The 11,186-nt window shown below is 58.0% G+C and overlaps 6 protein-coding genes across 6 annotated transcripts, besides 7 other annotated features; all 6 read right to left on the bottom strand.

Annotated features, from left to right (window-relative positions):
* Nucleotides 1-1,588: a sequence feature (heterozygous, non-Esmeraldo-like haplotype).
* Nucleotides 404-1,048, bottom strand: Tc00.1047053508295.80 (mucin TcMUCII, putative; the record flags this gene model as incomplete). Its single annotated transcript, XM_801583.1, has 1 exon — nt 404-1,048. One exon carries the CDS (start codon nt 1,046-1,048, stop codon nt 404-406), a length of 645 nt encoding a protein of 214 aa, XP_806676.1.
* Nucleotides 540-611: a microsatellite.
* Nucleotides 1,589-3,642: a sequence feature (areas not merged during assembly with more than two copies in the genome that could not be assigned to a particular haplotype).
* On the bottom strand, nt 1,666-2,268 carry Tc00.1047053508295.70 (uncharacterized protein; the record flags this gene model as incomplete). The annotated part of the gene is made up of 1 exon (XM_801582.1): nt 1,666-2,268. The coding sequence occupies one exon, from the start codon at nt 2,266-2,268 to the stop codon at nt 1,666-1,668; it is 603 nt and encodes a 200-aa protein (XP_806675.1).
* On the bottom strand, nt 2,277-2,792 carry Tc00.1047053508295.60 (uncharacterized protein; the record flags this gene model as incomplete). Its single annotated transcript, XM_801581.1, has 1 exon — nt 2,277-2,792. One exon carries the CDS (start codon nt 2,790-2,792, stop codon nt 2,277-2,279), a length of 516 nt encoding a protein of 171 aa, XP_806674.1.
* On the bottom strand, nt 3,558-4,208 carry Tc00.1047053508295.50 (mucin TcMUCII, putative; the record flags this gene model as incomplete). Its single annotated transcript, XM_801580.1, has 1 exon — nt 3,558-4,208. One exon carries the CDS (start codon nt 4,206-4,208, stop codon nt 3,558-3,560), a length of 651 nt encoding a protein of 216 aa, XP_806673.1.
* Nucleotides 3,643-4,516: a sequence feature (heterozygous, Esmeraldo-like haplotype).
* Nucleotides 3,718-3,805: a microsatellite.
* Nucleotides 4,517-11,186: a sequence feature (areas not merged during assembly with more than two copies in the genome that could not be assigned to a particular haplotype).
* Nucleotides 4,712-6,001, bottom strand: Tc00.1047053508295.40 (mucin-associated surface protein (MASP), putative; the record flags this gene model as incomplete). The annotated part of the gene is made up of 1 exon (XM_801579.1): nt 4,712-6,001. One exon carries the CDS (start codon nt 5,999-6,001, stop codon nt 4,712-4,714), a length of 1,290 nt encoding a protein of 429 aa, XP_806672.1.
* Tc00.1047053508295.30 (mucin TcMUCII, putative) lies at nt 6,483-7,121 on the bottom strand (the record flags this gene model as incomplete). Its single annotated transcript, XM_801578.1, has 1 exon — nt 6,483-7,121. One exon carries the CDS (start codon nt 7,119-7,121, stop codon nt 6,483-6,485), a length of 639 nt encoding a protein of 212 aa, XP_806671.1.
* Nucleotides 7,715-11,186: a mobile genetic element.

Genomic DNA, 11,186 nt, shown 5'->3' with positions numbered 1-11,186 from the left:
CGCTACACCACGCACAGCCACCGCACAGCAACAAATGGCAGCATCCCAGCAGCAGCAGCGCACACACCACGAGACAGATGAAATCAGTACGATTGCAGAACTCGCACACCGCCCCGCAAACCACAAGTTTAAAAAGCAATAAAAAAACAATAATTAAAAACAAAAGAAATTAAGAAGAAAAGAAAAACAAACCAGGGCTCCAGTGCGCATGCTTATGAGTGTGTCCGCGATGCGTTCAACGTGGCGGATGCGGGGCACAACGCGGAGCACACAGCACGGCAGCAGAAGCAAGTGAAGCAAAACACACAATCATTATTTCCTCTTATTTTATACAGTGGACCACAACACACGCGCACAAATCCCCGCGGTTGGGTGCTGGCACGCACAGCCCGCACACACCTCTTCAGCCCACAGTGGTGTACGCCAGCGCGGATGCGGCAAGCACCAGCGGGGCACACACCCACGCAGAGCTGCTGAGGCTGCCGTCCATTTCGCGAAGACGTGACGGTGCGCGGGTGGTCGACACAGCTGGCGCCTCTGTAGTCGTCGTGGTTGGTGCCTCTGTTGTAGTGGTCGTCGTGGTTGGTGCCTTTGTCGTGGTCGTCGTGGTCTCCTCGGTAGAATCTTCAGACTCCCTATTTGCCCGTTCCTCGGATAGTCTCTTTTCACTGGGTAACCCTGTCGTACCCTTATTACCATCTGCCTGTAACGTATTGGACACTTCATTTGGTTTCGTTCCTGTACTGGTAGATCCTGGTCCCTCTCCGCCATCATTTCCGGGCTTTGCAACGGACCCCAAACCTGACGACCCTGTCGAACCGGCCTCCCGGTGTGATGGATCTGTTGGTGAAGGCGCTGGAACGGCACCTACATTATTTTTGAGTGTGGACTTCTCCTTGGGGACTGATGCCGGGGGTGTGGTCGTCGTGGTCGTACTGGAAGAAGCTTGAACATCAACTTCAGGCTTAGTGTCTGCCAGACACACGGACGGGCAGCAGCACAGGGCGAGCACCAACAGGGCGCACAGCAGACGGCACGTCATCATCATCGTGAGTGTGGTCGTTCAGTGGTGTGGAGCTGATCTGCACAGTGAGGGACATGGAGAGCAACAGGGGAGACGAGAGGTGCGGCAGACACACAGAGAGAGCACACCACATGAGGAGAGGGCAGCAGCCAGGCATGCACCGTACGCCGCACACCACGCACGACACACACTCCAATCCACGGCAGCAGGCACACACACACACACAGCCCTGCCGCAACACCAACACACAGATGGAAGAGGGAGAAGCAAACAGGAGCGGCACACAAGGCACCACCGCATGTACATGCGGCGAGAGCGGTCCGTCGTGTCGGCACCCCTCACGGAGGGTGCGCACACACACAAGAGGAGGTGCAGCGCCCACAGCAACACAAAAGCAAAGTAACAATAAAAAAGGAGATCCCCGCACACCACGCGGATTGTTGGTCCACGGGAAGTGCAGCCAATATTCACCACAAGCAGTTCATTTGCAGTAGGCCTTCGTCCACATTCATCGCACTCCACTTCATGCAGGCCCGGCCACCACCACAGCAGGAGCTGCTGCACGCGCAACAAGAAACAATAAAGGGAGGTGGTGTGGGAGACTACGGTGCTGCTGTCACTGTCGCCATGCAAAGCTGTGTTTATATTGTTAGTGGCGGTGGCGGTGTCCCTCTTGAACCCCTCACTGTGGGCTGCGGGGGTAACTGTGCCGGCTGATGTGCCTTCGGTTTTGTTGTTGCATTCTTCTTCTCCACTTCTTCTGTGGAGGGTTCGTCGTCCTCTCCGTTCAGATGGCTCGCATTATGATTGGTCGTGGTGGTGCTGGCGGCGGCGTTAAACTCTGCAGCTGGAAGAAATGCAGTTCTGTTGTCAGCCTCGGCAGCAGGCGCTTTGTCTCCACGCTGGCGGTCTTCTATTTTCTCTGCAGCGTCAGAAAGTGGAGGCTGTTTGGGAATCTCCTGCACGGTGCATTCCTCCTTCCAATCTAATGCAGCAAAGCTGCCATCTGAAAAAGACGATGACTGCGATGGCCTCTCGTAAATGGGAGATGGTGCATGCTGCACGGTGTCTTGGTGTGCTGCAACTTCTTTCCTTTCTGCCTCATCTCCACCAGCTGCTTCTACTGCAACTTCTCCTCCCGATTCTTCTTGTGGTGCATCACCCGGTACTTGTGCAGAAGTTGTGTTTGAACCCACATCGTGTTTTGGCGCTACCCTCGCCATTCTCTGGCCATGAAACTTCATGTCGGCTGTCAGGCCCTTCTGCCCCTTGCGGCGGTTCCTGCCCCCGCTGTTTGTCTTATTTGTTCGCCCGGTACTGCGGCTGGTTTTGTTGGTAGTGATCCTTTTCGCCCCCCAATGGCAGGCTGTGTTGGGGGCTGGGCTCCTCCCTCTGTCCCACCGCCCTCCGATGACTCAGCGACTTTCAACTTTTCATCCTGAGCGGATTCGTTTTCCGGACTGCCGGTGGCGCGACTGCCATCCGAAGAGGGCAATGCTCGATCCCTTTGGGGCGCAAGTCCCAGGCGCCCCACCGTGACAGGAGCCATCAGCATCTGAGCCTTGCCTTTTGAACCATTCACAGTTGACTCCTCCCGCTGTCCAACTCCACTCAATGCGTCGTGTGACTCCGACACATTCGTTTTCATTTCGGGCGGCAAATAACGCCATCCCGCTGATCCTCCACATACTGCCGGTGCCGCTGGTGGCGCTCCGCCTTGTCTTTTCCTCGTTCTAACGGCAGGCGATCTACGCGGCTGGTGACGCATCTCGTTGAGTGTTCATTGGATTGCAGCATACCCCCTTATCCTCAGCGGTGTCAGCAGCAACAGCAATCCCTTGGCGCCTCCAACGACGACGGCCATCCAATTACGCACGCATTCCTCCACGGCGGACGCATTCGCCCTTCCTCCTGTCCTTCTGCGGCCATCCATCGCGCAATCCCTCCGCAGCTGAGCATGCCACCGCAAGAGCTAATACTCACCCGTACCGCTATCGCCACCACAGCACGCAGAGAACACACACCAGCAGCACACGGCCAGTCATCATCGCCATCACTCCTGTCACTTACGTGTAGCCTTCAGCAAAATTAACTCCCCGTCAACAGAGAGGGAAGCAAAAAGATAGACACAGCCGCTACACCACGCACAGCCACCGCACAGCAACAAATGGCAGCACCGCAGCAGCAGCAGCGCACACACCACGAGACAGATGGAATCAGTACGATTGCAGAGCTCGCACACCGCCCCGCAAACCACAAGTTTAAAAAGCAATAAAAAACAATAATTAAAAACAGAAATTAGAAAAAGAAAAGAAAAACAAACCCAGGGCTCCAGTGCGCATGCTTAAGAGTGTGTCCGCGATGCGTTCAACGTGACGGGTGCGGTGCACAACGCGGAGCACACAGCACAGCAGCGGAAGCAAGTGAAGCAAAACACAATCATTATTTCCTCTTATTTTATACAGTGGACCACAACACACGCACACAAATCCCCGCGGTTGAGTGTTGGCACGCACAGCCCGCACAAACCTCTTCAGCCCACAGCGGTGTACGCCAGCGCGGATGCGGCAAGCACCAGCGGGGCACACACCCACGCAGAGCTGCTGAGGCTGCCGTCCATTTCGCGAAGACGTGACGGTGCGCGGGTGGTCGACACAGCTGGCGCCTCTGTAGTCGTAGTAATTGGTGCATGTGTTGTAGTGGTGGTCGTCGTGGTTGGTGCCTTTGTTGTAGTCGTGGTTGTCGTAGTCGGTGGTTTTGTTGTGGTCGTCGTCGTGGTTGGTGGTTTTGTCCCTGACGTGTCTTCCGCTTCCTTAACTATTCTTCCTGAGGACGTACTCGTGCTACGCGTCGTCTCTGTCTTACTGCCCTTACCTTCTCCCTGTAACTCATTGGACGCGACAATTGCTTTCGGTCCCGGTCCAGCCAAACCTTGTCCATCTTCGCCATTTTTCAACTGAGCCTCTCCGCCAACTTCTGGTTTCGCAACCGGATTAGGCACTGGTGGTGCTCCTGACTCGGAAACAACGGCCCGCTGTGGTGCTCCTGAAGCAGAGAACGATGGGTTGGTGGAGCTTACAGTATCTTGCAATTGAGCCGTCAAATCCTCTGCCGCGCACACGGACGGGCAGCAGCACAGGGCAAGCACCAACAGGGCACACAGCAGACGGCACGTCATCATCATCGTGAGTGTGGTCGTTCAGTGGTGTGGAGCTGATCTGCACAGTGAGGGACATGGAGAGCAACAGGGGAGACGAGAGGTGCAGCAGACACACACAGAGGGCACACCACATGAGGAGAGGGCAGCAGCCAGGCATGCACCGTACGCCGCACACCACGCACGACACACACTCCAATCCACGGCAACAGGCACACACACACACACAGCCCTGCCGCAACACCAACACACAGATGGAGGAGGGAGAGGCAAACAGGAGCGGCACACAAGGCTCCACCGCACGCACACATACGGCGAGAGCGGTCCGTCGTGTCTGCAGCCCTCATGAAGGGTACGCACACACACAAGAAGATGCAGCGCACACAGCAACACAAAAGCAAAGTAACAATAAAGGGAAAGATATCCCCGCACACCAAGCGGATTGTTGGTCCACGGGAAGTGCAGCCAATATTCATCACAAAAACAGTTCAGTTGCCGTATGCCTTCGTCCACATTCGGCGCACTCCACTTCATGCAGGCCCGGCCACCACCGCAACAGGAGCTGCTGCACACGCAACAACAACAAGAAGCAAAAGAGGGGAGGTGGTGTGGGAGACCGCGTTGCTGCTGTCACTGTTGCCATGAGAAGCTGTGTCACGTGTTTTGTTGTTTGTGGTTGGCGCTGTTGAGGATCCTGCACTCTGAGATACCGTATCATATTTTTTGGTTGATGCAGCTTCACCATCGGAATTCATGCCGGGTGATGTGGCGCCTTCAATGGATTGTCGGTTCGGATGATTGCTGGTTGGAGTGCCTTCTGTGCCAGTGTCAGACCGCACGGCTGTAGTTATCGTGGTGCTGTTGTCGCTGTCGCCAGAAACGGTTGTGCCAAGTGTGTTACGGGCGGTGGCTGCTGGTATTGTTTGCGATTGGCTGCCAGCAACAGTTTCGTGTTCCGCTCCTTCTTGCAGTAGTGCTTTACCGGATCGTTCGTTATTGCTGGAAATGTCCTCCGCAGCGCGCCCCTTTCCTAGAGTGGAAGTCAGACCATTTCCAGCTGTAGGGGTGGATGAAGAATGTGTTTGTTGTTGACTGACAGCTGGTATATCTTGTGTGTTACCTGCGCCAGTTGCGGCTTTATCCTCCGGTGAGTCCTCTTTTGTGTCCCCCTTAGGTGGTGTTTCTCGCCCCACCACTGGCGTCAATGCCGCTGTTGATGCTGCTTGTTCCACTGTGCCTTCCTGCTCCCTCGACCCTCGGTCTGCTGCTGGTGGATGGCTGTCGCTCGTGGAAGATCCGCCCAATTGTCCTTCATTCACGGTGGTTTTTACTTCACCCTCCGCAGCTGCAGCATCATCACCACAAACACCACCACCATCTTCTAATTCCGTTTTTGCGTTGGGCGACTGTTCTGGCGCATTGGGATCGCTTTTCCCTCCTGTTCCCGCATCAGTGTGATGCGAAACTTGAGGCACTAATTCATGCTGATCCTGTACGACTTCACGCCCCTCTTGTGCAAGAGTTAAGGCATCCTTAGATTCATTTAAACCCACACCCTCACCAACACCGGGAAGTGGGGGTTTGCCACCCGTAGGAGCAGAACCCGGCAAGTGACTTCCACTGCTCAGAGAACTTCCATCAGTGACAACTCCATTATCACCATGACCCGCAACTGGGGAAGAAGGTTGACCAACACTCCCAACAACAGCTTGGCCGGAATCCTCAAAATCATCCCTGGCATCGGCCGACACCGAAGAAAACACGCACCACAGCACGCAGAGGGCACACACCAGCAGCACACGGCCAGTCATCATCGCCATCACTCCTGTCACTTCCGTGCAGCCTTCAACACAAACTAACTCCCCGTCAACAGAGAGGGAAGCAAAAAGATAAACACCGCCGCTACACCACGCACAGCCACCGCACAGCAACAAATGGCAGCACCGCAGCAGCAGCAGCGCACACACCACGAGACAGATGGAATCAGTACGATTGCAGAGCTCGCACACCGCCCCGCAAACCAGAGGTTTGAAAAGCAATAAAAAACAATAATTAAAAAACAGAAATTAGAAAAAGAAAAGAAAAACAAACCCAGGGCTCCAGTGCGCATGCTTATGAGTGTGTCCGCGATGCGTTCAACGTGACGGATGCGGGGCACAACGCGGAGCACACAGCACAGCAGCGGAAGCAAGTGAAGCAAAACACAATCATTATTTCCTCTTATTTTATACAGTGGACCACAACACACACGCACAAATCCCCGCGGTTGGGTGCTGGCACGCACAGCCCGCACACACCTCTTCAGCCCACAGTGGTGTACGCCAGCGCGGACGCGGCGAGCACCAGCGGGGCAAACACCCACGCAGAGCTGCTGAGGCTGCCGTCGATTTCGCGAAGACGTGACGGTGCGCGGGTGCTCGACACAGCTGGCGCCTCTGTAGTCGTAGTACTTGGTGCCTCTGGCGCAGTGGTGGTCGTCGTGGTTGGTGCCTTTGTGGTGGTGGTCGTTGTGGTCTCGGCAGGATCGTCGACATTCTTATTTGCATGTTCTGTGGATGTACGAGTGCGGCTTTTTGTCCCTGACTTTTCTCCCGTACCTTCTCTTTGCACAGTATTGGGATCAACACTTGATTGCGGATGCGAACTGGGCAAAACTCCTCTATTTCCGGCCGTATTTCCGTGCTCCGCAGCGGACCCATTACTTGATGACTCTGGCTGACCGGTACCCTCAAGTGTTACACCTGTTGCAGAAGTCGATTGACTGGGGGCGGCTTCAGACGATTCAGGCTTAGTTGGTACCGGTGTTGTATTCGTCTGGGAAGAAGTGGCAGCGGGTTTAGGCTGAGCGTCTGCCACGCACACGGACGGGCAGCAGCACAGGGCGAGCACCAACAGGGCGCACAGCAGACGGCACGTCATCATCATCGTGAGTGTGGTCATTCAGTGGTGTGGAGCTGATCTGCACAGTGAGGGACATGGAGAGCAACAAGGGAGACGAGAGGTGCAGCAGACACACACAGAGGGCACACCACATGAGGAGAGGGCAGCAGCCAGGCATGCACCGTACGCCGCACACCACACACGACACACACTCCAATCCACGGCAGCAGGCACACACACACACAGCCCTGCCGCAACACCAACACACAGATGGAGGAGGGAGAAGCAAACAGGAGCGGCACACAAGGCTCCACCGCATGTACATACGGCGAGAGCGGTCCGTCGTGTCTGCACCCCTCACGGAGGGTGCGCACACACACACAAGAAGGTGCAGCGCCCACAGCAACACAAAAGCATAGTAACAATAAAAAGGAGATCCCCGCACACCACGCGGATTGTTGGTCCACGGGAACTGCAGCCAATATTCATCACAAAGCAACTTGTTATCCTGTTTTGGTTGTATGCTGCTACAATAACGAGTGAGTAGCGCAAGGGCCGTCCGTACAAAACTGGCAAGTATTCCGTCGCAAACGGGCCGTTGTGCGGGCTGGGGCAGTCACAAACAGTCGCAGTCCATATTCCCAACGACGAAGGCATTCCCGCAGTGGATGAGGCAGAGTCTCCCGTGGTCCGTCGGGGGATCAGCAGCCCGTGGCGTCTGTGATGAGGCGGTGGCGGAAGAGCCTGGTCCATCTCGAGTACCCGCGTTTGTGCTTCCTGCGTGTCTTGCCTGCTGGCATGCTTGGCAACTTCGGTGGCGACCTGCGCGCAAGGCACCTGTTAAGAAGACGGTGGCGCCATTGTGGCATCCGCATGGGAGGCCCTCGCAAACTATTATAACGCCAGGCTGAGCACGTCCGGCATGTGCCCTCATACTGTGGACGGACAAGTGCACTCTGCCGCAGGTTGGGCAGGAGGACGTCAATCCGCCGCTCGCTGGCAGGCAAGGAGTTGCGGTGCTCATGTCGGGAAGAGGTTCCGGCGGAGGCAGAGGCGGGCCGGTCACCGCAGTCAGGGAGGGACGGCACCACCGACACAGAGGGTTCCTTGTGATCCGCAGGGCGCGTGCAGGCCTGTCGAAGAGTGGGCAGGAGTCGCATCGCGCCTGTGCGCTGTGCCGCCACTCGGGGCACGATGTCCGGGTCAACACCAGGAACAGAGTCCTCGCCACACCGACAGGCGCCTGTCACGCGGTGTGCGCGGCTTCCTTTTCCTCCTGGACATCCTTCCAGCTCCGTCGCTTCACTGCGGTGAGGAAGTCCACGTGTCACGCATTCACGCAGTCCTGCGAGAGGGATCGTGCCATGACGGCATCGGCGTCCGCTGTCACGTTGCGTGGGATTCCGCAGTGTGATGGGGAAAATGTGGAGCCAGCTGTGTGACCTCAATCCGCCAGTGAAAGCGGCACGGTACAAATCTCCTCGCTGACGTCGTCGTGCACCGCCAGCGGGCCAAGGCGGAGTGACTCCATCGCCGAGAGGGAGTCTGTGGCGACAGTAACTCTTGTGGGCGATTGGGATGCTGCTGCCAGGCGGGGAACTGGGAAGTGTCTGAGGCCATGCTCATTGGCAGGACACTCCGCTCGGCAGGTGCATGCAAGGCTGCCAGCAGCTGTGCGGTGAGACCCCACAGGCAGCCCGGCTGTCCGGGGTGTAAAGTGACAGTGCAGCGGATCCAGATGCATGCTCAGCGAGAGACAACAAGCCGTCCGTCCAGCGGCCTGCGTCATACAGTCCCAGAGAGGTGCAGGCCGCTTCAAGGGCCGATCGTCTGACACCGTCCAGAGCGTCCTTGGCGTGCCGTGGCTAAAAGACGCCCACCCCGCTGCAGCTCACAGTGTCCCGGGCGAAAACTCGGTGCTCAACAAGAGGGGCGCGGATGTGGTCCGGGGAGATCCTCATGTGGCTGCGGACGTGTCGCAGTTCCTTGAGAACGGCATCTCCCGGCAGCAGAATGGTCGTCGGTGCCTTCCCAGGTATTGACGAAGGTGTGGTTTCCGAGCATACTGCGCCACGCAAATCCTCAATATAACGGAGAAGTGTGAGGCGTTCGTGCCGTGTGGGTGCGCAGAACCCAACGATCCTCCGTAGCGGTGCTGGACTGGCGGCCAAGTGGACAGAGTTGCCCTTCGATGAAGCGCGTGGGACGAGCGATGCTGTGCGGCTGTCGCCGTGCCGCACTTCCAGGCTGTGGAGGTGAATGGGGGCCGGACACGGTGCGGTTGCCTCGCTGCCGTGGTGCAACGCACCGTGGACGCATCCAACCAGAAAGGATCGCATGGTGTGCTGGGACGCACCAGCTCCTGCGCCCAGCCGCGGCTGACGGCGGCGTGGCACGGTCTGCCCTGCAGCGGCGGTGACGTGCGAAACAAAATTGAGGTGTCGATCAATCGCATTGCCGAGCAGGCACACAGGGTGGGATTGACGCGTGGCTTCCCACCGCCCAGACGATGGTCGGCCGTGTCCTCGTCAGACTGTCGGTGTGAGGCGATGCAGAACAGAGTGGCACCGCTCCTGTCCGCGCTGATACTCAGACTGTGCTCGGCAGCACATGTGGCCACAACGGACACGGCAGCTGGCATTGCCGCACCACAGGCACGGAGGTCCGCACACAACGCAACAAGCGCGCGGTTGTCAGCGTGCATGAACACCGAAGCAAAGTGAATGCTGTACAGGCGGCGCAGCAAACCATCCACGTGGCGGTGGAGGAGCTGGGGCCGCACGACGCTGCATTGGGCTGCCACGGCTGAGGGAAGCTGCTGTCGGGAATATTGCTCGCGAGCACTCACCCCAACGCAGCCGCCTCGCAGGCGATTGCGCTACCAGCGTTGGGCGCGACGGCCCACACGCGGGAGCCCGCAGAGCACAGCCAACACTCGCCCATCGCCAACGGTGTCGAACGCAGTCGAGATGCCGATCGGGACGGCGAGAGAGCGGCGACGGCGACGGTGCAGCGCAGGATGATGCCCCTGCGACGCTCGCACTTCACAGCGATGCACCCGCTCAGCCCTCGTGCCGCTTCGTCACTCACAGGCGTCACCAACTCCGAGGCCGTGCGTCGTGGCGTGGATCCAGGCTGACGTCGGTGGTGTGCCAGCAGTGCTGACAGGCGGCAGTGGACCAGTCCTTCGCTCACCACTGGCAGGACAGAGAGCAGCGGGAGTGGCCGATGACTCTCTCGGTGCGGCGTGTGTTCCCTCCGTGTCTGCGGATGGGAGTGGTGTCCCCATTTCCCAAGGACTTCGCAGAATGCCGTCGGCGAGGGAGGTGTTGATCATCGTTCAGCGCGAGCAGCGGGCAGCGGGTAAAAGATGGCGCAGAAACGCACTCAATACGCCGCCGGGGCCAGGGGCAATGCCAGGCAAACAGTCGCGGATGGCTGGGTCAGGCGCACACGGCGTGAAGGGCCAATCCATATTCCAGTCACCAGGGGGCACGCGAGCACAAACTGTGCGGACAGCTGTGGGGATCGCAGCACGTGAGACGCGGACAGTGTGACGGACGAGCGGGTTGCCTGCTGCAGAGGCAGAGCACAGACGCAGTCCCAAGAGTACCACGGCAAAGCCGATCCCAGAGAGCGGGGACGTGGTGCCGCCATGCCTCGGGGTATCACAGGCCTGGGATCGAGAGGGCACCAAGCTGCTTTGCACGGACCTCCAGCAGCATGGAGAAACCACCGCGGAGGGCATGATTGCGGTCCTCCCGTTTGCGGACAACTTCAGCTCGGGGCAGGCTGCCTCCTGGTGAGGCAGTGTGCGCGTTGCATGCTGCCGCTGCAGTGGACTCGGCATGCTCCATTCCGTCCGTCCACATTCCTGTGGAGCTGTCACAGCTGCCGCACGGGATGTTGCGCCTTGCCGCTCGTATGGTGCCTCGGTGCATCTCCAACCATGTGATCACAGTGGCCAGAAGCGTTTCACACGCCGAGGTGGAATCATTCCAGTCAGCTGCACGCAGGGCAAAGGCAGCATGTTTCCGTCGTGGCAGCATGCCTGCCTGTCGCGGGATGCCGTCCTCCGTCCCCGCAGTGTGTGATGGCAGATGGTGATCCGAGTCCATGCAAACA

The sequence above is a fragment of the Trypanosoma cruzi genome, genomic scaffold, assembly GCF_000209065.1.
Source record: "Trypanosoma cruzi strain CL Brener 1047053516761 genomic scaffold, whole genome shotgun sequence".
NCBI classification, from domain to species: domain Eukaryota; phylum Euglenozoa; class Kinetoplastea; order Trypanosomatida; family Trypanosomatidae; genus Trypanosoma; species Trypanosoma cruzi.
This window is presented reverse-complemented; position numbering and strand designations above follow the sequence as displayed.